This window comes from Electrona antarctica (genome assembly GCF_951216825.1).
Source record: "Electrona antarctica genome assembly, chromosome: 7".
NCBI lineage: Eukaryota > Metazoa > Chordata > Actinopteri > Myctophiformes > Myctophidae > Electrona > Electrona antarctica.
Window position 1 is genome coordinate 56,989,164 of NC_136812.1, and position 24,547 is coordinate 57,013,710.

Sequence of the window (24,547 nt, forward strand, 5' to 3'; positions counted from 1 at the left end):
TATCCCACATTGGTTTCTATTGAACCACCCTAGGGGAATTTTTGACAGCTGCTGAAAGTTGGGTACCATCAACAACCAATATAAGGCTAAATGTTCTAATTTTCATTATGCTTTAAGTAGCATGTGGCATGTCAAACGAGGGGGTTTTCATGATTCTGAATCCATTCCAAGCATTAGTTTTGCACTAAAAACGGCCATAGCCATCATCACAGATGTGATGAGGTAAGCACATTTGGGCACATTTGGGCAAGTGGCTATGGCCAAACTAGGGGGTCTATGGCCAAACTAGGGGTCAAACTCCTTGGGCTAAATTCGGCCATATCCACTTGCCCAAATGTGCCCAAATGTGCTGACCTAATCACATTTGTGATGACGGCTATGGCCGTTTTCAGCCCAATGAGTGTTTTTCGTGCATAGCTAATGCTTGGAATGCATTCAGAATCATGAAAACCCCCTAGTTTGACATGTCACATGCTATAAGCATAATGGTTGTTGATGGTACCCCAACTTTCAGCAGCTGTCAAAAGTTCCCCTAGGGTGGTTGAATATAAAGCAATGTGGGATATGTTAGTAGACACCCTTCCAAACACATTGGTGAAGAAAATTCTTGGTAAGGAATTTATTACCAGATTTTATTAATATCCCCATACTAAATAACGTTCTAATAATGTTCTAGACCACCTATAGACCCGACTTCACCAACAGAGACCCGGGTGACACCTAAACAACAAGTTTGGACAGCCCCACGAATTAGTGTTACGGAAAATAGCAAGTGTCTTGGAGGCAGCCAACATCTGTCGAGGCGATGGGGTGGCCTTTGAGAAGTTTGCGCTTCAAGTACAGTCGCTGGTAGGCATGCTAACAACCCTAGGCCCAGAGGGAGACACAGCACTTAGATGCGGCTCACAAGTTGCACGACTCCTCAACAAGCTGCCACCAGAGATAAGAGTTGAATTCCGCCGCACAATGCTCTGCGGCCCGGAGTGGTTGAAGCACGAGTCCTAGCCATATAGCCTGTGCAAAGGCAAACACCTTGAAGTCCTGCTTGAGGTGAACAGTGAGCGAAAGACTCTGCCTCAACGGAAAACCTGAAGATCTGCCTTCAGAACTATCAGGCAGGATGTGCAGACACTGAAGGCATCAGTGTCGTTCTCTGTGTCCCCAGCATGTCAACCAAAGCAATGTTACCAAATCAAAGGAGCCTTCACCTCAAGTTACCTGGGGCTGGGTGAGCAATCGTATCCTGTATCTAGCCTCACAACTAAATACAGACACTTGGCCAGACTGCCGCTACAACGGTTTGAAAGGGTCAAACCCCTCATCCTGATTGGGGAAGACCACCCCACCTAATCACACCAACCGAACAATTGAGGTTGGGGCCTCCAGGTGGGCCAGCAGCCATCTGCACAAGACTGGGCTGGACCCTGCAGGAAAGCAATCTCCAGCCAAGACAATGTAAGAGCCCCAGAACACAGAGCTCATGAGGACGGAGAAACACTGGCAGGAGGCCACCAAGATACAACGCCCAAGAGACCCAGAGTGTGCCACCGCTCGCAGTAAGGAGATCAACTGCTGCAGCAACGATGTCATGAAAGGCAAGTCTCTACCAAAAAACCCCTGAACCTAATCGGGGTGTCAAGAGACCAAAGTTTCTCCCCCACAGTTCCCTGCAGTGGCCAGTGAAGTCAAACTGTGCGTCTGTGCCTGAAAGGGACAAGTCAAAGGCCATAAAGCCCACCTACTGTAATGTCCTGTCAGTAGCAACTCAACCTGCACCTGAAATAAGCCCTGACCCCTCCCAGAGAAAGTTCATCCTTGAAAATGAAATGATTAGTCGCCAGATCCAAGATCCTTGGTGGTCTAAAACTTGAGTTATTGGTAAAATAACAGCTGGTTGGTGGCCATTTTGAAAAACAATGGCTTCCATGGTCCCAGGACAAATCTAAATAGTACCACTGTATTCCTAATCTTTTAAAATGTATGATGAGTCACCAGAATCAAGATCCTAGGTGGTCTAAAACTTGAGTTATTGTAAAATAACAGCAGGTGGCGGCCATTTTGAAAAATGGCTGCCATGGTCATAGGGAAAATCTAAATTGTACCACTGTATCCCTCATCCTTGAAAATGTAATATTAGTCACCAGAATCAAGATCCTAGGTGGTGTAGAACTTGAGTTATTGTAAAATAACATCAGGTGGCGGCCTTTTTGGAAGATGGCTGCCCTATAGCCAAAAATGTTCCTTAAGGCATGCTCTAACTGTCTGCCAAATTAGAATACTTCCCATTATTCAAAAACTATCATTTTATTGTTTTGGGAACACTTTTGTCAACTCCGTCAGATACATGTCAACTCCGTCAGACACAAAACCTGATGGAGTTGACGTCTGACGGAGTTGACAAAATGGCATTTGTTTTCATCCTAACCCTCTGTAGTACAATTTATCCATTTAGTTTTTCTTCAGTTGTTAGCTAAACCTAACCCTAAACTAAAATACTAAACATTATTTTGGAATTCTTAACAAAGATCATAATAATGTCCTGACGGAGTTGACATGTAAAAGCTGTGACCACATTGATATCAACATTGTTTGTTTAAAATATCAAACAATTGAATGCTTGTCAGACCAGGTGCTCCACTGTTGCAACAAATATAAACAGGACTTGGAAAAGGAGTCTTCAGGCTAAATCTGTCGACAATATTTTCTGATTAATTTAAGACTTTCAAAAAACCTGACGGAGTTGACGGAGACGTGGGACACACATTTGATATGAGATATTTAATTTAAAATTAACTGTGTATATTGTTTGCTATGTTGTTGACAATCTACTTTCATTTAGTATGTATATTTATGTGATTGTGACTAGGGTTGGGATTCGTTAGGATTTTAACGGTTCCGGATCCTTCCCGGATCCCTCTTAACGGTTCCGCTTCCTAACGGTTCCCTTAACGGATCCTAATATTATTTTTTCCCCTTTTTTTCTGACATAGATTATGCTTATATTATAACTAACCTAACCAAGTACATAATAAACACACATTCATTAATTCAATTATTGAAAATACACTTTACAATTATGAGGTGGCAGTGTGGCACTATTATTTAAACTTCACCACCACCACCACCAGCTAGACACCACAACAATATCATTGTTGCAATTTGTACTGTATATTGCAATTTGTACTGTATATTAAATATAGCCTACAGTACACATTGCAATAATGATATTGTTGTGGTGACAAATGTTGTCTTTAATGTTCAGATTAATTTAATATGAAGGACCCCTTACCCTAATGGAAACAAGCCATAGTGCTTTCTTGGATTATAAAATAGTTTTAGCAGACCTTGTATTGAACTGTAGGCTACGTTCCTGTGCTTTTTTTCTGCAAACTGTTCATAAAGTAATCAATCTATGGAGGTATGCACCTAAACGCTGGGCTCTCAACAGCCACGCGATTAATTTAGAACCAAATCAAAAGCAGTTGAGTTGCTTATAAGTGCAGACAAATTGATTTGGCTCTATACTATAGTTAACGTGATTCATAAAATATCAGACAGAAAGACGTCGAGTCATTGGCGTTCTAAATTAACACCATTAACAACAGTTGTACAATACGCCGCGGCCTAATGAAAAGCTCTGTAGACGACAGTAGTTTTTATTTTCTATTACGTTACTAGCCTGGGGAAAGTGAACGAGCCTTGCATCATCCTCGTCCCCCGCCGGCTAGCTGTGGTGGAGTTGCGGGGAGAGCGGGCACGGCTTTCCGCATGGCTCACAAACGCGATGTGCCGCCCTAGATTATTCTCGTGAGTTGTGGACTCGTGTAGGCATATTGATTTTGAGATGTTTCCTCAATGTGGACGTGGTGCAAAACTGCAACTGGTACAAGTTGCAACAACCTTTGCAGCCAGGGAACTATAGCATCGCATTTATTGCACTTGCGTGCTCAGCCTCAGAGTAATTTCCCTCTCTGTTAACCACACTTTGGAGATCTCTTCAACATACTGTCCCAGTCGCTCCGCGGCGGTCGCTGAATGCACAGAATAGTGGGCGTATCCTCCCCGACCCCACTAACTCACTCATGTAGGTTGGGTGACGTCACCCCAGTAACTTGGCTCTGCTTGCATGCATGCACTAAGGCTGAGCTCACACCTTTCATGCAATTCTCGTGCTCGTTGGATGCTCGTTGGGTAGTGTCATGGCCGCCCAATGTATTTCCAATGGAGGTCACATGGTTTGACCCAACATTGTGTTGTGTGAGGGGGAGGGGCGCAGTCGTCCGCCCCTCCCCCTCACACAACACAATGTTGGGTCAAACCATGTGACCTCCATTGGAAATGCATTGGGCCGCTGGGCGGCCATGACACAACACCCAACGAGCACAGAGAATTGCATGAAAGGTGTGAGCTCAGCCAGACACAGCGGAGCTAAATGACGACTGATGAGATCCGTTTGGGGAACCGTTAATAAAAAAAACGATGGAACCGGCTCCGGATCCACAATGTCGGAACCGGGTCTGAAATGGACCCGGTTCCGAATCCCAACCCTAATTGTGACAGTATTAGACACTTTTTTGGCAGTTTGAAATTGTGACAACTTGCTGGGGACAGGCTAAATACAGGCCTTTTTGGGTACAGTGCCTGCTTTTAACTAATTTAGATGGCATATGAAAAAATATATAATGAAATTAATGGCATAATAATACACAACTGTATTACATTTAACTTTGCAAGTGCTTTTATTTTTATGAATTAATTTATTTTTAACATAAATAAGGCTCTTGTGTGGGCTCTTATGTGTGGGCTCTTATGTCCCTCATCTCAAGAATGAGTGACATATATAAATAATTAATCTAATTAATCAGAGGCTTTGTAGTTAATTAATCTCGATTAATCACATTTTAATCGCATATCAATATTCAACCCGAGAACAGTGAGAAACCTTTTTTTTCAAATGTTTTTTGGTATCCCAGTGAATAGTGACTACGGGATTCCACTCATTTTCAACATTTTACTGTCATTAATATACCTTAGAGTTGTTGTGTGGATATAATAAGAAAGTCCCCCCCCCCATTCTGTGTTGCCTAGAACTGGAGGTCTGAAAAAAACCAGTAACATTATGAAGTACATTTTTGTGATGTCACTGAGATGTACTTCATAATGTTACTGTTTTTTTCAGACCTCCAGTTCTATAGGCAACACATAATGGGGTGACTTTATTATTTCCAGTGCACACAACAACATAGAAAAATGTTGAAAATGAGTGGTATTCCCCTTTAAGCAATACAACTTTTTTATCCCAACAGATAAACAAGAGCAGCAAGTGCCTATATAGTGTCTTCAGTGTGTATATGAATACTCAAATGTGCTTTACATGGCGGGGCATGAGAACAAATAAAAACAACTTTATTATGGGGGAAACATTTCACATGAGGTCCATCCGATAGCTTTTACATCTAAATGTCCCATCCATGGAGCAAAAGCGATATAAGCGGCTTCTTCATTCGATTCATTTGGGTTTGGACTTTGGGCTTTCTGACGGAGCTGTAGCCTGTAGTGTAGAGTGAACAACTGCTGCTGTGCTCGCGTGCCGCAGCCTATTCAGTACTACTAGAAACGCACCCAGTGAGAAACGTTCCGCGGTGGAAAAAAAAGGTGTGATTAAATGCGTTAATTTTTTTAACGCGTTAATTTTTCTGTAGTTAATTAATCTCAATTAACGTGTTAGTCCCGGCCCTAATATATATATATATATATATATATATATATATATATATGTTGTTTGGCAGCAGCAGCATGAACTCCCCCTTGGAACCTCTCTGTCCTGGTCTGGAGTCTCAGAATCAGACCATTATGTGTCAATGAAGTGAGTTCAGTTCATGCTTTGTATGATGTATTTATTGGCTATTGTGATATTAGATCTCAGATGTTTGCCTTGAAACGTCATGGAGAAGATTGTGTGTAATGCGCAGTGCACATTATTTAATTACTTATTTAGTATTCATGGAAATGCAGTATTTAACCTATAGAGTTCATTGAAATGTTGTTTGTATTGTTATAGGTTTGCTTGGTACTCTTTAATGTATTTAGTGGTAGCTACCCACCCACACCTTGAGTACCAAGTTTGTATTAGGCCTAATTGTCTATTGTTTGTATAAATGTTATGTGTATATAATGTTGAATTGTAATTATGTTTCTCTGTCTTTTATAGTAAAAAAATCACACCCGTGTGAACTGAGTGGTGTAAGGTTTTATATAGCATGATCAGCTGTGGTCTGACGTAATGTCTGACGTTAAAGATCTTTGGCTAGGTAGACTCGTCTTCTGATGTGATGATTTGTGACCATGAAGTTGATTCAGCTGGAGTTTTTGTCCGATGTTAGGTATTATATAAGGTAAGGTATTATATAGCCTGATCAGCTCTGATCTGACGTAATGAAATCACACCTGGATGTGATTTCACAACTGGCTTTTTTTGTGCAGAGAAAATGACCATGGTTGCTACGGTCATCCAGTTCACCCGGGTGTGATTAAATTACGTCAAAAATTATTTTGAACATAGCAACCATGCTAATTTTTTTCTGCACACAAAAGCCAGTTGTAGGAGTGGTTTACACCACTCAAAAAACATAACTTGAAGCCTCACCAACTCCTTGCTCATAACCCAAAATGCTCATGTGTGCAACGGAACAATAAAGGCTTTTGTTGGTGACAGGTTAGACAGCTCGATGTGTTGCTATGGTTACTATGGTCACGTGGTGTTGGGTGGTACATCAGACAGGTAGTAAAGTCAGCTGTTCACCGGTGGCATTTCATGAATGGAAGGAGAGGGGGTGAACGACGGGGAAGTCCAACTTTGCTGACCGCTTTACAAACACAAACCCTAAGACAACACCATGCTGCTATCTGTATACTATTTTGCACAACGCACTTTGTTATGATGCCAAATCAATTGTTTTAATATACCTTTAATAAATGAATAAAACGCAGTACACTGGAGAAGTGAGTCCTTGGCATGCAGCACGTCTGGCAGTACATTTCCCTGCTTTTAGCCGCTTAATAAGTTCGTCGCCATACATTGTCAGCAAAATAGTGACACGAACGTAAGGATTGGAACCACGGAAGGACCCGATAAAAAAAATCACACTTTGGAAGCGGAGCAAACGAACAATGCACGACATGCAAAGTACAAACAATGGAATGATCACACATCAAGGACCGGGCGGAGCGCATTACAAATGGTAAGTGGTAACGTAACACAACACAACCCGACCCATTTCATTTGGTTCAAGACAACTTGATGCTTTGATGCAATTGTCTCACACTTTGAATGAACTGCATGTATCTTTAATGCCTCTTGTCCCACCTGATGAACAAGGAAAGCAAAACGAATGGTTCAAAAGGGTTAACAAACACACAGATGGTCTCATTGAGGATGTTAATGCCTGGTTCAAATCCTCACGAATCAGAGGACCTCAGCTAGAGGCTCATGACAGGCCTAATGAAAGCCCCCTGCAGCATGAAGCTGCTGGGGAGGAAAATGGAGGTGTGAGAAATGTGGAAGTGACTCAGTCACATCAAGTTGATGATGCTCAGGAGGATGTTAGACCATGTGACAGCATATCAAATATAAGCAGCAAAAATCATGGTTCAAAATCCATAATGTCAAGAGTGTCCTCAACTGCATCTGCACGTGTCAGAGCCGAGGCCGAAGTGGCTGCTTTAATGGCTCGGCAAAAGTTGCTTCAACAAAAGCATGCTCTTGAAGATCAAGAAGCCCAAATAAGAAAACAAAAGGAACAACTACAGTTTGATTCAGACATGGCCGCATCGGTGGCAAAACTGAATGTCTTAAGAACCTCTGGGTCAGGGGTGCGGAGTGCCGCTTCTAGAAAATCGGGGCGGAGTGCCACTTCCAGGAGATCGGACGGAATGGACTCGTACTTTGAAACAGGCCTCAACATTAATGCAGAGCCATTTGTACCACACAAGGATGGAAGAGGACAACCTGCTGCGGTTGGAGGAACACGGCCAAAGGAAAAACAACCTGATGGAGCCAGACCTCCCCAGAGGCACTCAGCGCTCACACAGAGACAGAGCATGGCCCCAGAGGCTACAGAGCATCCATTGCCTTTGTATAGAGACATACAAACTCTTTCTAGGAACACCAGCAGTGAACAGAACAACGTGATGTCTATAATGAGAAAACAAAATGAAATAACTTCAATGTTGGTTCATCAGCAATGCATTGCTTCACTGCCCAAAAGAGACATCCAGCTGTTTGACGGTGACTCTCTGCAGTACCATAGCTTTATGCAGTCATTTGAGCAAACCATAGAACGGAGGACTGACAATTCCATCGATTGCAGGTTCCATCGATTGCCTGCACTATCTAGAGCAATACACCAGGGCAGCCTCAACAGCTAGTCAGAAGCTGTCAACACATGACCGATGGCACTGGATATATGCTACGGCAAAGGCTTTACTCCAGGAGCACTTTGGAAATGAGCATGTCATAGCATCTGCATATATGGACAAAATATTCTCGTGGTCAGCAATTAAGCCAGAGGATGGGAAAGCCTTGCAAGCATACAGCCTATTCTTGCGAGGATGTTGCAACGCAATGAAAGACATACACAACCTATGTGACTTGAACACATCTGCAAACATGCTTGCTGTGATTAAGAAGCTGCCCTACAAGTTGAGGGACAAGTGGCGAACAGAAGCATATAACATCCAAGAAAAGCATCGCAAACGAGCCATGTTTGCCGATATTGTGACTTTTATTGAGCGTGAAGCAAGAATCGCTACAGACCCTGTGTTCGGGGACATACAAGATGAACGTGGCAGAGCCAAACCTGTGCCTCGTCTTCAGGCTAGAGGGAGCAGCTTTGCCACTACTTTCACAACTATTGAAAGAGACACTCATTTGGAACACGAAGCCAAAGATGGATCAGAGAAGACATGCCTTTTCTGCAGGAAGAGTGGACATGCACTGGAATCGTGTACTCTATTGGAGGGGAGAGCTCACAGTGAGAAGATGGAGTTCCTGAAGAAGAAGGGAGTTTGCTTCGGATGCTTGTGCCCTGGGCACATTAACAGAATGTGTACGGAACGTCTGTCTTGCAAGACATGTGGCAAACGGCACCCGACCTTACTTCACATCCACTCTGAGAATGGAGATGCAGAGGAAGGCAGGAACAACTCAGACAGAGCTCTAGTGGAAATCAATACCGGTGGTCTCACTGGGGCCGGTGATCAAGACTGTAAGCTTGCCATCGTACCAGTTAAGGTGAAGGCAAGTAGAGGTCAAAGGTCAGTGCAAACCTACGCCTTCCTAGACCCAGGGAGCTCAGCGTCCTTCTGTACAGTGGGTCTGATGGAGAAGCTTGGACTTTCTGGGAGAAGAACAAGGATTATTTTACAATGGGCCAAGAAAAGGTGGTTGACAGCTGCATTGCATCCGACTTGGAAGTCGCTGGCCTGGACAGTGACCGGTACTGTGAAGTGCCCAAAATCTTTGCACAACAACAGATGCCTGTCAACAGAAGTAACATCCCACGACAGCAAGATCTGGAAAAATGGCCTCATCTGAAGCATGTCTATCTGCCACAGATCGACGCAGACGTGGATATGTTGATTGGTTTGAATGTTCCCAAGGCCTTGGAACCGCTGGAAGTCATCCGAGGTATGGGTGGAGGGCCATACGCAGTCAAGACGATGCTCGGCTGGACTGTAAATGGACCACTTGGAGGAGATGGCAGTGATGATCCTGTGACTCAACCTGCTATCAGCAGTAACACAATCTCTGCTGTCACTCTTGACGAGCTCTGGAACCAGAAATTCAAGACAGATTTCCCTGGAAACAGCCAGGATGAACTACTAGGACCGTCAAGGGAAGATTGCAAGTCTCTGGAAATGGCTAACGAGACCATGGAGCTGGTTGGACCGTCACTGAATGCCAATCACAAGAATCAAGCATTAGAGAAAGCTCGCCAGTGGCAGCTGGATGCCCTAACCCGGCAGCATCTTACTGCCCTGGACGATCTCAAAGAAACGCATAGAGCAGAAGTGGAGGCCTTCCTGAAAGAGAGAGAGCTAGGATTCCAGGCACATGTTGAAGACATGAACCAGAAAACCTCGGAGAGACTGGACGTGAAGCAGACAGAGTTGGGAGCACTTTCTGCTGACCTGGCCGAGGCGTTTGAGAATATCCATCGGATTCATGAGCATTTCAGGAGAGGACTGGAGAAAGCCATGAAGAAGGAACTCAACACTGGAATCAATGCTTTGAATGTTGTTCCCCAGGAGAAGGATGAACACACCGTCATGAAAAGAGATATTTATGATGAATTAGAGGTCGCTCTATTGTTCCAGGTTAAGTTTAGTTTAGTTTATTTAGGATCCCCATTAGCTGTTGCTATTCTTCCTGGGGTCCTCACAGAATAATATACATACAAAAAAACATTACAACATTACAGATATCACAAAAGAAAAGAAAGAAAACAAAAAAATAAATACATTAAAGCATAACTACGGTTAGTGCATTCACTCTAGATTACATTAACTGGTATATTGACATAAACAGAATTACAATTTCGCCATATATATAAGAAAATCCTTCAGTCTTTTCTTAAAGTGCCTTTTACCCTTAATTTCTGTGATGCATACTGGTAGAGAGTTCTAGAAAGTCATTGCCCTGTACATGACTGTATTCTTCATTGCATCAGTTCTTGGCTTAGGCACTGTGAATCGACCCATTGCAACATGTCTGGTATTATGTCTGTGTCTATCACTGGTATAATGAATATTTTTATATAAGCATTTTGGTTTTTTATTTGAACAAATGTTCCTAAAAAATCCAGCCAGACTAGCAGCTAATCTCTGCTCCACCAACAGCCATGACAGCTTATGATGATTTAACAGTGTACTAGATCTAGTATTGCAGTTCAGGGCAAGGCGAGCTGCCTTATTCTGGGCTATTTGTAATTTACACAGGTCCTTTTTAGCTGCATTGGACCACACAACTGGACAATAGTCAAGGTGGGATATCACTAGTGCCTGGATGACCTGGACAGCAGATGTTGGAGTTAAAAACTCAGCACATCTCCTAATCATGGACAAACCCCCTCCCATTGTCTTAGTTATGTTTTGAATATGAGTAGACCATGTTAGATGACTGTCTAATGTAACCCCAAGTAGTTTTGTTTCATCTACCTGCTCAATTGCTAAATCGCTCAGATTCAGATTCAATTTGGGTTTTGACTTGAGCATATGCTGTGATCCAAATACAATGGATTTAGTGTTTGAGATGTTCAGGACCATCCTATTGTTCACCACCCACTCTGATATGTTCTGTAGTTCCTTGTTGAGAGCTACAGACAGATCTTCCACATTAGTGGCAGACATATACAAAGTAGTGTCATCAGAATACATGGCTATATTGGCCCTGTCTAAGACCAGTGGCATGTCATTTGTAAATATAGTGAACAACAAAGGACCTAAGCAACTTCCTTGTGGAATTCCACAGTGAATATGTTTAGTGTCTGAGAGACTCCCATTATAGTATACTCTCTGTGATCTGCTGGATAAATAGCTTTTTATCCACCTTAGTGCAGATAAGGTAAAACCATAACATGAAAGTTTGTCAAGCAAAAGATTGTGATCAATAATGTCGAACGCGGCACTAAAATCTAACAATACAGACCCCACTAGTCTCTTGGAATCCACATTCATTAGACAGTCATCTATTAACTGTGTCATTGCTGTACATGTAGAAAGCCCATCTCTATAGGCGTGTTGAAAGTCAGTATTCAATACATTCTCAGAGAAATATGATTGAATTTGGTTAAAGACAAATTTTTCCATTAATTTAGCAAGAACTGGCAGAATGCTAATAGGGCGGCTGTTAACCCCTGTGATGTTTGTTTTAGAATCTTTTGGTATTGGAATAACTTTAGCTTCCTTCCATATTTGTGGACACACCCCCCACATCAAGCTTTGGTTAAAAATGTGAGTAATTGGATTAGTTACCAGGTGTACAGCGAGCTTCAGTAACTTGCCATCAAGGTTATCCAGGCCTGCAGACTTCTCACTGTGTATTGAAAGTAACAGTTTCTCCACCACCTCAGAGCTGATGGGTTCAAAACTAAACATACAGGACGTATTATTCATAATTGTGTCTAATATAGAGGAAACACAATGCACATCATTACAAGACATATCCTTTCTTAACCTTTCTACTTTACTGGTGAAGAAGTTGTACAAGTATTGAGCTATATGTCATATGGCTTAGTGATAAAAGCCCCATCCACCTCAATGAAGGAGGAAGCCCTATTAGAGCCCCTACCCAGAGCATTGTTAAATGTTTTCCACAGCATCTTACTGTCCGATTTTATTTCATTTATCCTTGTTTGATAATAACATTTCTTTTTCTTCCTATTCATTTTTGTAACATTATTTCTTGATTTACAGTAGATCTGCCAGTCAGCCAGACTGCCAGATTCACTTGCCTTTTTCTTAGCAGTATTTCTTAAAGCCATGCAGTTTTTAATTTCATTGTCAATCCAAGGTGCTCTTACAGATTTAACAGTATGTTTTCTAACTGGAGCATGCTTGTCAGCTATTGACAGAAATAACTGCATAAACAAATTCAGAGCTATCTCTGGATTTTCCTCTTCACCTACAGTATGCCATGGTATGTTTTCAAGTTATTCTAGAAATGAGCCCTCCCTGAAGTTTTTAAAAGATCTTTTGTAAATTACTTTTGGAACCGCTTTTGGGATTTTTGCCTTTCTCGTAAAAGCTACTATGTTGTGGTCAGTGCATCCAAATTCAACAGAAATCACCTTTGAGCATAGATCAGCTGCATTTGTAAATATATGATCAATACAGGTAGAGGAGATGCCATTTATTGTTATTTGTGTTCTGGTTGGCTTTTTTACTAACTGTGTTAAATTACATGTATCTGCAATAGCATGGAGAGTTTTCTTAAGTGAGCATGTTGGAGAGAACCAGTTAATATTCATGTCTCCAAGTATATACAATTCCTTATTACTGTCTGATGCTCTGTCCACCATTTCACATACACTGCTTAGGTACTGAGCATTGGAATCCGGTGGTCTGTAACAGCAACACAGCAATATAGGTCTAATATTAGGCAAGTGGACTTGTGGCCATAGAGCTTCAATGTCACTAATCATGAGGTCATCTCTCCTCTTTACTGGAATATCATTTAAAATATAAAAAGCCACACCCCCACCATGAATATTTCTGTCTCGCCTGTAGATATTATACCCATGTACCATTAATTCCTTATCACATGTTTCATCTAAATGTGTCTCAGATATGGCAAGTATGTGAACATTGTTAGACATCAGCAGACTCTCAATTTCATATACTTTGTTGCGTAGACTGCAGATATTAATATGTGCAATCTTTAACCCCTTCTTTGGTAGATTGAGTGACATTGAGTCGTCTGAATGCATATCCATAGGTTAGTGTTCACCACCGACCCATAGGCCTCTCCTAAAAGAGCTAGGAGCCGACTCAAGACCTGCAATGGTCTACTGAACAATGAACTCTACACACAAAATCGCGCAAAAAAAAGACAAAAGTGGGAAAAATAATGTAATGTGTTTCTCTATATGAATGAATGCCTTGGTAATTATTACTGTGTATTGATATGTAATAATTAGGGGCCGGAATGTTGGTGACAGGTTAGACAGCTCGATGTGTTGCTATGGTTACTATGGTCACGTGGTGTTGGGTGGTACGTCAGACAGGTAGTAAAGTCAGCTGTTCACCGGTGGCATTTCATGAATGGAAGGAGAGGGGGTGAACGACGGGGAAGTCCAACTTTGCTGACCGCTTTACAAACACAAACGCTAAGACAACACCATGCTGCTATCTGTATACTATTTTGCACAACGCACTTTGTTATGATGCCAAATCAATTGTTTTAATATACCTTTAATAAATGAATAAAACACAGTACACTGGAGAAGTGAGTCCTTGGCATGCAGCGCGTCTGGCAGTACATTTCCCCGCTTTTAGCCTCTCTGTGGCTTAATAAGTTCGTCGCCATACAGCTTTGATGGAACTCTTTGTATGCATTCTTGCCGATGCACTATGGTGATGATTAAATATCCTGTGAACCAGTCTTAAACCTAGAACTCTATCTATTTAATAATTGACGCTTTTCTGTTTTGCACTAGTCTGTGGATGTGAATCAGCAGTTTGAGCACCCACCAGCAGATGTAAAATAAACATGGGACATGAAAGATTTCTGCAATGTTTCGCTAAGCAATTACATGTATAATAGTTTGTTCCTTCAATATACGGTAGGCTACTGCGCTGCATCAGTTGTAGCCTTGAAAGTGGGGCAGTAACTGTCAATCATCTTTCCATTCTGTGTGTGTTCATAATATCCCCGATTTTGCGGAGATAAAGCTCTCTTCCTAATAGCTTGTACTTGTACCTATGTTGAGCGCAAGCCTCATCTTTGCATTAGTTTCCGTTCAATCTTTAGTCGGCAAATGAGTAATTTTACAAATGCAAAGCATGTGAATTGTCATTCACACCGTTCAGCTATGGTTCAGTTTGCCCCACAACACGGCGAGGGGGCAGATATCAGAGAGAGGGGGCTCTCTATGACAAGACGTTGCTGGAAACTATAAATCCCACAGGGTTTTCTAAATCTCACCTGCCCAACCCTACAATATGTTGTTGTTCCAAATGTGCAAATAAAATAATCCAATGCAGCATAGGAATTGTATTAGAGCAAATCCATTATACCAATATTCCCTTTATTCTTAGGCCCAATCGCCTCCCTCAAGCCCTGAGCCCTGAACCCTCATTGACTTTAGTGACGTCAGCTGTAAGTGCTTGAGGCTGCAAGGGCTGTCACACGGTAGTGTGGAGGATAACGAGTCGTAAAACCACTAAAGACCGTCACACGTTCGAAGGCCTTGAGGCCACTGAAAGTTTGCGTGGAAGCAAAAACTCATGCAGATAGCTACGGGGCTACCGAGCTAGGGCCGTACCGGGCCGCTATGTTAAGCTACCTAACCAAATTAGTATTAACTCGGTAAGAGAAGCGGACTCACCACATCTCTCGTCGAAGAAGCTCGTGGTGTCCTGCGGGTCTCGAAGCCTCGGTAGAACGGCAGATTCCGCGGCGCTGAGAAACTCTCGTCCTTATGGAATAATCAATACCGAACAGGAGACTTCGCTGCGTTGTGTTGCACACGAGAAGAAACCAAGAAATGAAGACGCAGGGTGATGGCGCGCCGTTATTACCGGTGCCCCGTTGGGCGGAGTCAGTGCCCTTGCGTCTTAAGGTCCCAGCCAAATATTGTCTGTGAGCTTATATTAATTGATTCTGTGTTCACGCCAGGAGGCACAAACAAACTAGGTGAGCAGCCTTACTCGCTGTTATAGAACTTTGGTTACATTTGTAACCCCCAGATCTTTGTCATGATAATTATTGCACAAAGAAGAAAAACCTGAATTTTGAACATTCAGTGGATGTTCTGTGGAGGCGATGTTTGACAGGCAAAATCCCTCAACAGTGACATCTGCTGGCAAATTGTTATTTTGTGTGTGTGTGTGTGTGAGTGAGAGAGAGAGGGGGGGGACGGAGAGAGAGAGAGAGAGGGGGGACGGAGAGCGAGAGGCGCACACCACTTTAATACTGTACAGGCTCGAAGTGCATTCCAATGCTGCTGGTCACCTTGGTTATAGAGATTGGCAGTGGTGCCAAGTTGAGTGTCAAGGGCTGCATCATTCATAAGAGTCACTATTGCGCCATGGTTCATCAACAGCGTGTTGTTCTTCAGGTAGGTCTGGATTTGGGAGACCAAACGCAACACCGCGGCCCAGTGAGCTCCAGCTGGAACTCTAGCTCTCACTGCAGATGGCGCTCTAGCTCCTCTCATTCTGATAATGGAAAAAATTCGCCGCAGAAAAAAATAACACCCCCTTTCCCTTCCCTCACCTCATATCCCCAAGTTCAGTGTCTCAGACGTCCTGTGTGACCAGGAACACAACTTTATACTTCTAGAGCTGTAGAAATGAACAATATTGGTTCACACAGAGCTCGGCTCATTGAAGCAAGCCAGTGCTGTCATGTCTGTCTCGGGGAGCTCTGACGTGTCTTACTTTTTCAGACACCTATAGAAAACGTTGTCTCGCTGTGACCTTGCTTAAGCACAGCTAGGGTGCAATGGTAACTACTTAAAAGGTCTAATTTATCCTATCACAACCTAGTGAGCTTGCAGATCAGCTATTTTCAATGAACAGTGTTAACGTGGAGATCAATCAATAAATAAACGCACCGGATCTAGAGGTAGTCCTATTATATAGTCTTAATAAGTGTTCTTGAATCATAGCCTACCATGTGTTATCATATACAAATGGGCAATCAACATAGCACTCAACTAGAAACATATATAAACATGGGGCATGAAGGATTTCTGCAGATGTTTTCGCTAAGCAATTTCGGTCTTTCTAATATCATGTCGGACTGTACCGAGTAAAAAGACGGTATTTGGGACAATGGTCCTACACTGTCGGACCATTTCCCCGTTGGCTATTTGTATGTCGGAAAAAAGAACTGCACCCCAGAACATCCAGTGCATGTTCAAAGTTCAGGCTGTTATGTAAATGTAAAACATAAAATAAAAAATCACACCCGTGTGAACTGAGTGGTGTAAGGACTTATATAGACTGATCAGCTGTGGTCTGACGTAATGTCTGAAGTAATGAAATCACACCCGTGTGAACTGGGTGACCATAGCAACCATGCTCATTTGTTGGTACGAACAGACAGACAGACAAACAACAGACAGACACGTAAACTAACAAAGCCAGTTGTAGGAAAAAAAAATCACACCCGTGAACTGAGTGGTTTAAGGTCTTATATAGGTCTTATATAGCTGTGGTCTGACGTAATGTCTGACGTAATGAAATCACACCCGTGTGAACTGGGTGACCATAGCAACCATGCTAATTTTTTGGTACGAACAGACAGACAGACACGTAAACTAACAAAGCCAGTTGTAGGAGTGGTTTACACCACTCAATAATCACACCCGTGTGAACTGAGTGGTGTAACGTCTTATATAGCCTGATCAGCTCTGATCTGACGTCATGTCTGACGTAATGAAATCACACCCGGGTGAACTGGGTGACCGTAGCAACCATGCTCATTTTTTGGTACGAACAGACAGACAGACAGACAGACAGACACGTAAACTAACAAAGCCAGTCGTAGGAGTGGTTTACACCACTCAATAAAATCACACCCGTGTGAACTGAGTGGTGTAAGGTCTTATATAGACTGATCAACTGTGGTCTGACGTAATGTCTGATGTAATGAAATCACATCCGTGTGAACTGGGTGACCATAGCAACAATGCTCATTTTTTGGTAATCACACCCGTGTGAACTGGGTGACCATAGCAACCATGCTCATTTTTTGGTACGAACAGACACGTAAACTAACAAAGCTGAAATCACACCCGGGTGAACTGGGTGACCGTAGCAACCATGCTCATTTTTTGGTACGAACAGACAGACAGACACGTAAACTAACAAAGCCGTAAGTTGTAGGAGTGGTTTACACCACTCAATAAAAACAAATCCATGAAAATGTATGTCATGAAAGCTTTAAAATGCATGTGTACAATTCATTCCTTAACTGATATTAAACGAGTTCATCCTCTAGCAAAACATAATAATAAAGTCAACATAAATGGTTTGTTAATAATCAATTTAAGGGTTTAAAATGAGAAGAGCAGGAGAATGGAGGCCTCCATTGACTGCAGGATTAATTGATTGAATAGTTTATTAGACAGAAATATAAAACACTTATTCCAAAATGTATAGCATACAAAAAAAAGAAAAAAACTATTCATATATACATGACATGAAGAATAACAAACATCACACTTGTGTGAAGGGAGGGGTTCTCTTATCATCATACATCACTTTCCGTGCTCACCTAATCAAATCCTCACAATCACTTTTGGTGTCTTCACTTTTCTGGTCTCACTTTTTATCCTCAATACTGTATGTACATCAGCCAATCAAATCATTGTGTTTGTGTTCACACAAACAGACAAAGCTGGGCATAGCATAGGAGGGGTGCACCCCAACAACAACAACATCATTACAGGAAAGTGGGATAAAGGAAGGGGGGTGATCACCTGTTTAAAGGAGAAGTGATCATTTCCTCTCCCTTGGGCCTGCTGAAAGGTGGATTTCTGAGGCCTGTTTTAAAATATGTAAGTGATCTGCATTTTTTAAGGGAGGGGGTCAGGGCATCCCACGCCTGGGTGGCTGTGCTGTAGAAGGAGAATTTATCCATATTTGTTTTGAAATATAGGAGCAGTATAATAATCCATAATATTGTCCTTGTCTATGGACCCCCCTACGAACATGGGTGGGTGACGTGACATGCTGTCCTTTGCTGTCCTCAGTGTCAAACGCGTATAAATAAAAAATATATTTGTCAAAAACCTTCTGAATATTGTGCAGGACATTATGCTTCATGTGAACATACTCAAGATTAAAACATTTCATTCCTCATTTCTTCAGAATTTTCAACCAAACATAGCAAAACTCATATGGTGCGACTGTCCTGGCCCTGTTTCTCAAAGTAGGAACTTGAATAAAACTAAGGGGAAGAAATGCTAAAATGATTTTAAAGATTCCATAAATATAATATAGATGTCTATTTGTGAGCCTAATCTTTTCAAAGTCCAAGCATAAAGTTTTCAGTCATTTCTGATCAAAAATATTTTGTCCCCCAAACCAAAATCATATTGTGTGACACCATTTTGGGAAATTTCAACAGGCAATTGTTTGGACACCCATTGGGATAGAGAGGTCCTTCTTCAGTAAGGCTGCTCAGCACTTGCATTACAATAGCATGACAGGTGTCTGTGGTGAATTATCATTTTAACATTTCCATGAAATACGATCTTGTTGGAACGCTGACCAATGCGACTCATCCGAGTGTCTGTGGGTGTGACACCTTTTTCATTAAAAAAGCTAAAGTTATTAGATGTTTTGGTCATAATTACATGTAAATCTATGTTGCTTTGTTATAGCTAGCATGTTGTTAGCATGCTAATGTGTAGCTAGTAGACTCAAGGTTATGTTAAGTGCAGAAAACATAATATGGTGTGACACTATATCATAATGGTGTGACTGTCTACCTGTCACGCCATATGACTTTTTTGTCACACCATATGATGCAAACTGTATTTTCCTACAGATATAACAATAAATAACAAAGACCCATGTTTATTTTGTCCATTTAAACATTTGTTTTAAACAGCTTCACCTAAAATCTGCAACTATCCACAATAAAATGTGTTTAATTTTGTTTTATTCAGTCATTGCATGTTATTCAATGTTAAAGCAATTTTCCTGTTGCTGTTTTTCCTGAGTAATTGTTTAATCAATCTGTAAAGTTCAGTACTCACTAATAGGTAGGTTAAAACACAGTTTGCTTTGAAAAACGAAGATATGATCATACGGTGTGACACTAAATCATTTGGTATGACGTTCCAAATAGTGAAAAAATCATACCTTTATTAATGATGAAACCATTAATGTTCATGGATTACATAGCAAATAGTATAAGGAAGAGTCACAAATATTTGTGTAATTTTAGAGAAAGTTGTCACAATAAATACAAAATATGTTGAAAGACCGACAACATGGGCCTCACATTGAGTGTTGATTACGAAAATAATATACAGATTTAATACATTTTCACAAAACTATAGTGGATTACAGGTTAGTTATGATAAAGGACTTTGATAAAGTGAGTAACTTAAGAAAGGTGTACTCCATTTTCATTTTATAAACAATTATTGTCATGTCACACCATATGATGATTTTAGGCACAAGTACAACAAAATGCTGAATAAATTCTGATTCCAATAAAATATCTAAAAACTAAATATGTTTCCATAAAGATGAGAGTGAGTAGAACAAAAGTAAATCATTTTTATTCCTGTTATTTAAAGGTTTTTAAAAAACACTTTTTTAGGGGTGTCACGTCACTGACCCACATACAGCTGTTTAATTTGATCCTCCCAGTGAGATCATTTATAGTGGAAGCTTCTTTTTTTTTACCCCATGGTGTGAATGCAATGGTGTCTTCGCAAGTGAAGTTATTTAAACTTTGGTGGACATCTTTTGTTTTTCTCCTGTGAGAACTGTGGACACGAAGGTGTTTTTTCAGGTTAGATGACTGTTTGAAACTCTTGTTACAATGTTTACATTGGATAGGTTTTTCTCCAGTGTGGATACGTTGGTGTGTCTTCAGCTGAAATGAATAACCAAAACTCTTGTCACAATGTTTGCATTGGAAAGGTTTTTCTCCAGTGTGGACACGTTGGTGTGTTTTCAGGGAACCTGACTGACTGAAATTAATGTTACATGTGTAAATTGGAAAGGTTTTTCTCCAGTGTGGACACGAAGGTGTGACTTCAGGAAATTTGATTGCGTAAAACTCTTGTTACAATGTTTACATTGGAAAGGTTTTTCTCCAGTGTGGAAACGCTGGTGTATATTCAGGTTACATGACTCAGTGAAACTCTTGTTACAATGTTTACATTGGAAAGGTTTTTTTCCAGTGTGGACACGAAGGTGTGATTTCAGGGAATATGCAGTAGTAAAAGTCTTGTTACAATGTTTACATTGGAAAGGTGTTTCTCCAGTGTGGACACGCTGGTGTATATTCAGGTTACATAAATAAGTGAAACTCTTGTTACAATGTTTACATTGGAAAGGTTTTTCTCCAGTGTGGACAAGCTGGTGTGTCCTCATGTTACTTGACGTACTGAAACACTTGTCACAATGTTTGCATCGGAAAGGTTTTTCTCCAGTGTGGACAAGTTGGTGTGTCTTCAGGTTACCTGACTGACTGAAACTCTTGTCACAATGTTTGCATCGGAAAGGTTTTTCTCCAGTGTGGACACGAAGGTGTGACTTCAGGTCACCTGAATGACTGAAACTCTTGTTACAATGTTTACATTGGAAAGGTTTTTCTCCAGTGTGGACACGCTGATGACTGTAAGGTATTGGTTCGTCAGTGTCTCCTTGTTTCAGGCTGGTTACAGAGTTGCTCATTTGCTGACAGGCTGCTGATGTGATCAGTCCATTCCTCAGCGTTTGGCAGTAGAGGTGATCAGATAGAGGAGATAGAGCTGTAGAGGTGATCTGTCCATTATTCAGCATTTGGCAGCAGAGGCCATTGTGACTCCTTCTGATGTGTCTATGGAGGAAGACCTGCGATGTGAAGGAGTTTGAACACTCTGAACAGGAGAAGAACTGACCTCCACTGGTCCTGTCCCAATAATCACTGTCTTTAGTGACTTCAGTGTCAGATTCAAGTTCAACTTCAACTTCACAGCAGTGGGAAGATATGTCATCATCATAATTTTCTTCTTCACCTTTCACTGCTAGTAATGTCAACGTTGACCCAACAGGTTCCTCCGGTCTTTGAAGTAGTTCCTCCTGTTCCTCCTTAAGCTCCTCCTGTTCTTCTTTAATGTGTGGAGGCTCTGGTTCCTCCTGGAGCAGACTGGGGCTCCTCTCCTGTTCAGGAGAAACCTCCTCTTTACACACAACCATGTGCTTGGTGTCTAGGAGCAGAAACATAACATGATGGTCAACACTGGATTCCTAAAATGTAAATCCATTATTCTTCCATGTACAAAATGAGCTATTACCTACAGAGATAAGATTGACAAAACCGTTACTAAGGTTATTGCTGTTCTAGGGTTGGGTGACGATACAAATCTATCGTCAATCGTGATTTTACGAGTCCAATCGCCGATTATTTTTATTTGGCGATTTTTCTCTTGCAAAATAATAACCTACAGCGAAATAATGTAAGAGTGAGCAAAATGCGAATCAATTTGGGCCAGCAAAGTCGTAAAATCGGCCGGGTGGAAAGTGGAACCCCTCCTCTCGTTCTTTATAATGGTATGCTCCTAGACTCCGGTCAGCATCGGGGGGTAGTCATGTGTCGTCATGAACGAACAAATCAAAATAACTAGTTATTTTTGGTGAACGAAACCGACCCGGTCACTTCCGTGAACGATCCGTTCTGAAATGCAAATGACGGGGATTCGCCCAGCTGCTCTTCTCATTCAGTGCGAGGCTGCGAGCCGGAGCCTGGAGGGCGGGGCCGTGCTCTCCGTCTCCAGGCTCCCACAGCGCACAACAGTTGCAGACAGAGGAGAAGTGGGTGCCGGGGGTAACAGGTCATCTCGCCCCTTTGCCAACTCGCCCCCGCGAAAAGTGAAGACGGCTCGCCGCAAGCCGTGGATAGCTCGCCCCCAAAGCATGGATATCTCGCCCCAAAACACGGATATCTCGCCCCATGTTTATTTCATGTTTATTTTACCTTATTTCTCATATTAGAACATTTAGAATCAACATTTAGTTGTTGGTCAAATGATGCATGGATAATGAATGGCTCAACCCCCTCCATAGTTCTGGAAATTCCATTCTGGAAAGGTGTTCCATTCCTCCATTGTTACTGAAATTAGTTGTTGTACTATTCTGCTATGTCTGCCTAAAAGTACACAGCTTAAACACAACTCTTCATCATCACACATCATGTTGTATGTCAATACTGAAGTAGTCGATCCCAGATAATCCCCCCAATCATCACAAAGGCAACACAGGAATATGCAACGAGTGCAGCACAATCAAACAGCTGTCAGTGAGACATAACAGCTACATGTAAAAATCTCTCTCTCTCTCTCTGTTTAAAAGCACAGGCACAAATCTCTCTCTCTCTCTCTCTGCCGTTACCTCGAAAATACAACGGTTTTACGGGGCAACTTGTCCGGACTTTTGGGGGCGACTTCTCCAGACTTTTGGGGGCCACTTCTCCAGGCTTTGGGGCGACCGATCTTCCTGTTGGTGGCGACCGATCTTCGCCGCTTGGGGCGAGTTGGAAAAGAGGCGAGCTGTCTCGTATTCAGTGCCGGGTGGTGGTGACTGGTCATACAGATACATTGACCGAGGAGACAAAATGGATATTTCGTTCTTCGTTCAAAGTGCTGTAACAGTATAACCGACCGGGAGAAGGGGGTGGTGACTGAACGAAGTGCTGTAAACTAACTGAAGTGTGTACGAATGAGGTCTGACATTGTCTAGCATTCGAAACCCATAAGTTTTTATTTCGCGGAAGGAATGACCGAATAGTCATAATATACATAATAAACCATATACATAATAATGTATATGGTCATACTGCCACCCAAATAATTTGCGTAGCCAGAGTCTACTAAGAGCCTGATGTCAATAGGATTGTTCATTGTAGTTTCTGTAACAACGTTTTTTTTACGGGGTGGCATTGTTAGTGCCACGCCCAACCCCCAACCTGGAGGAATAATGTATATGACTGACTGAATGACTGATAGCCCTCTGGTTGCAAATACAAATACTACTTGCAACACGAAACAACGTCATGATGATTAGCATATACACATTAAACGATAAGAGTAACTGGTTATTAAATTAGCTATCTTCAGTTTAAAGGTACTACTATTATGGTGATATTACACTATTATGGTGATATATCAATGGAAAATAAACAGGCTAATACATACAAAAATATATATATATAACAACATGAATATAGATTAGGCTACTAGTTCTGTATATTAATAGCATTAATAGCATAGAATTAATATTACCATAATTGGTTAGTATAGAGCAGTGGTAACCAACCTTTTCAAGCCCAAGAGCCCATTTTATTCCCAATTGTAAGCCATGATCTACCACTAAAATATGTTTTAAAAAACCACTTGTTTTTTGCGATTTCTGACAGGCTCAATGCATGTGCACACATCCAGACAAAGACTATAGTTTAAGAATAAATTCTGATATATAATTAATGCCTAAATATTAAGACAAATGTATTAGAAATATACATATTAGGACAAAAATACAAATAAAAGAAAACGCAAAGGACATGAAATGAATTGCTTATACAGCACAATATTTAGTTTCTCAGTTCGATGAATATTCACATTTACAGATGTCCAAATGACAAATGCATACATGACCATATATTTGAACAGATATGGTGACCGTGACAGATACAATACTCTCAGGGTCAGCACACCTTAATGAGACTGCTGTGACTGACTGCACATTATCTGCAAGCGTTTTGAAATCTGGTTCATAGTTAGTGATTGCCAGTCTGAGGGCGTCATTAAGATGTGAGTCATTCATACGAGTTCTAAACTTGGATTTTATTGCTCACAAGCGACCAAAAGTCTTGGTCTCTAGCTCTGCCCTGCAGTTGACAGTCATTTACTAGTTCAGAAATCTCCATTTCATCCGAAGTTAATGCAAACACAAATCCTGAATGAACTCCTAGCATCGCCGGGGAGTTCATTCAGGGCACCGTCAGACACCGTCTGTTGTCATTGATAGGATTTTATGAAGAGGAAGCTTGTACTCATGCACGTAACCCTTGAATGCATTGTACACATTCTCACCC

At 41.6% G+C, this 24,547-nt stretch overlaps 1 protein-coding gene across 2 annotated transcripts in view; it reads right to left on the reverse strand.

Moving 5' to 3' along the window:
* LOC306927002 (uncharacterized protein) overlaps positions 1 to 24,547 on the reverse strand; it is a 122,655-nt gene that overhangs the window by 69,483 nt on the left and 28,625 nt on the right. Inside the window, exons 3-4 of one of the 2 annotated variants that reach the window (XM_079506574.1) lie at positions 20,080 to 21,665; positions 17,808 to 18,433 (exon numbers count right to left, since the gene is read on the reverse strand). In XM_079506574.1, coding sequence (XP_079362700.1) covers positions 20,425 to 21,665 — 1,241 coding nt within the window. In that variant the 3' untranslated portion in view covers positions 17,808 to 18,433; positions 20,080 to 20,424. Of the gene's footprint in view, positions 1 to 17,807; positions 18,434 to 20,079; positions 21,666 to 24,547 lie in introns of those variants that run through there. The other variant, XM_079506575.1, reaches the window with a different exon arrangement.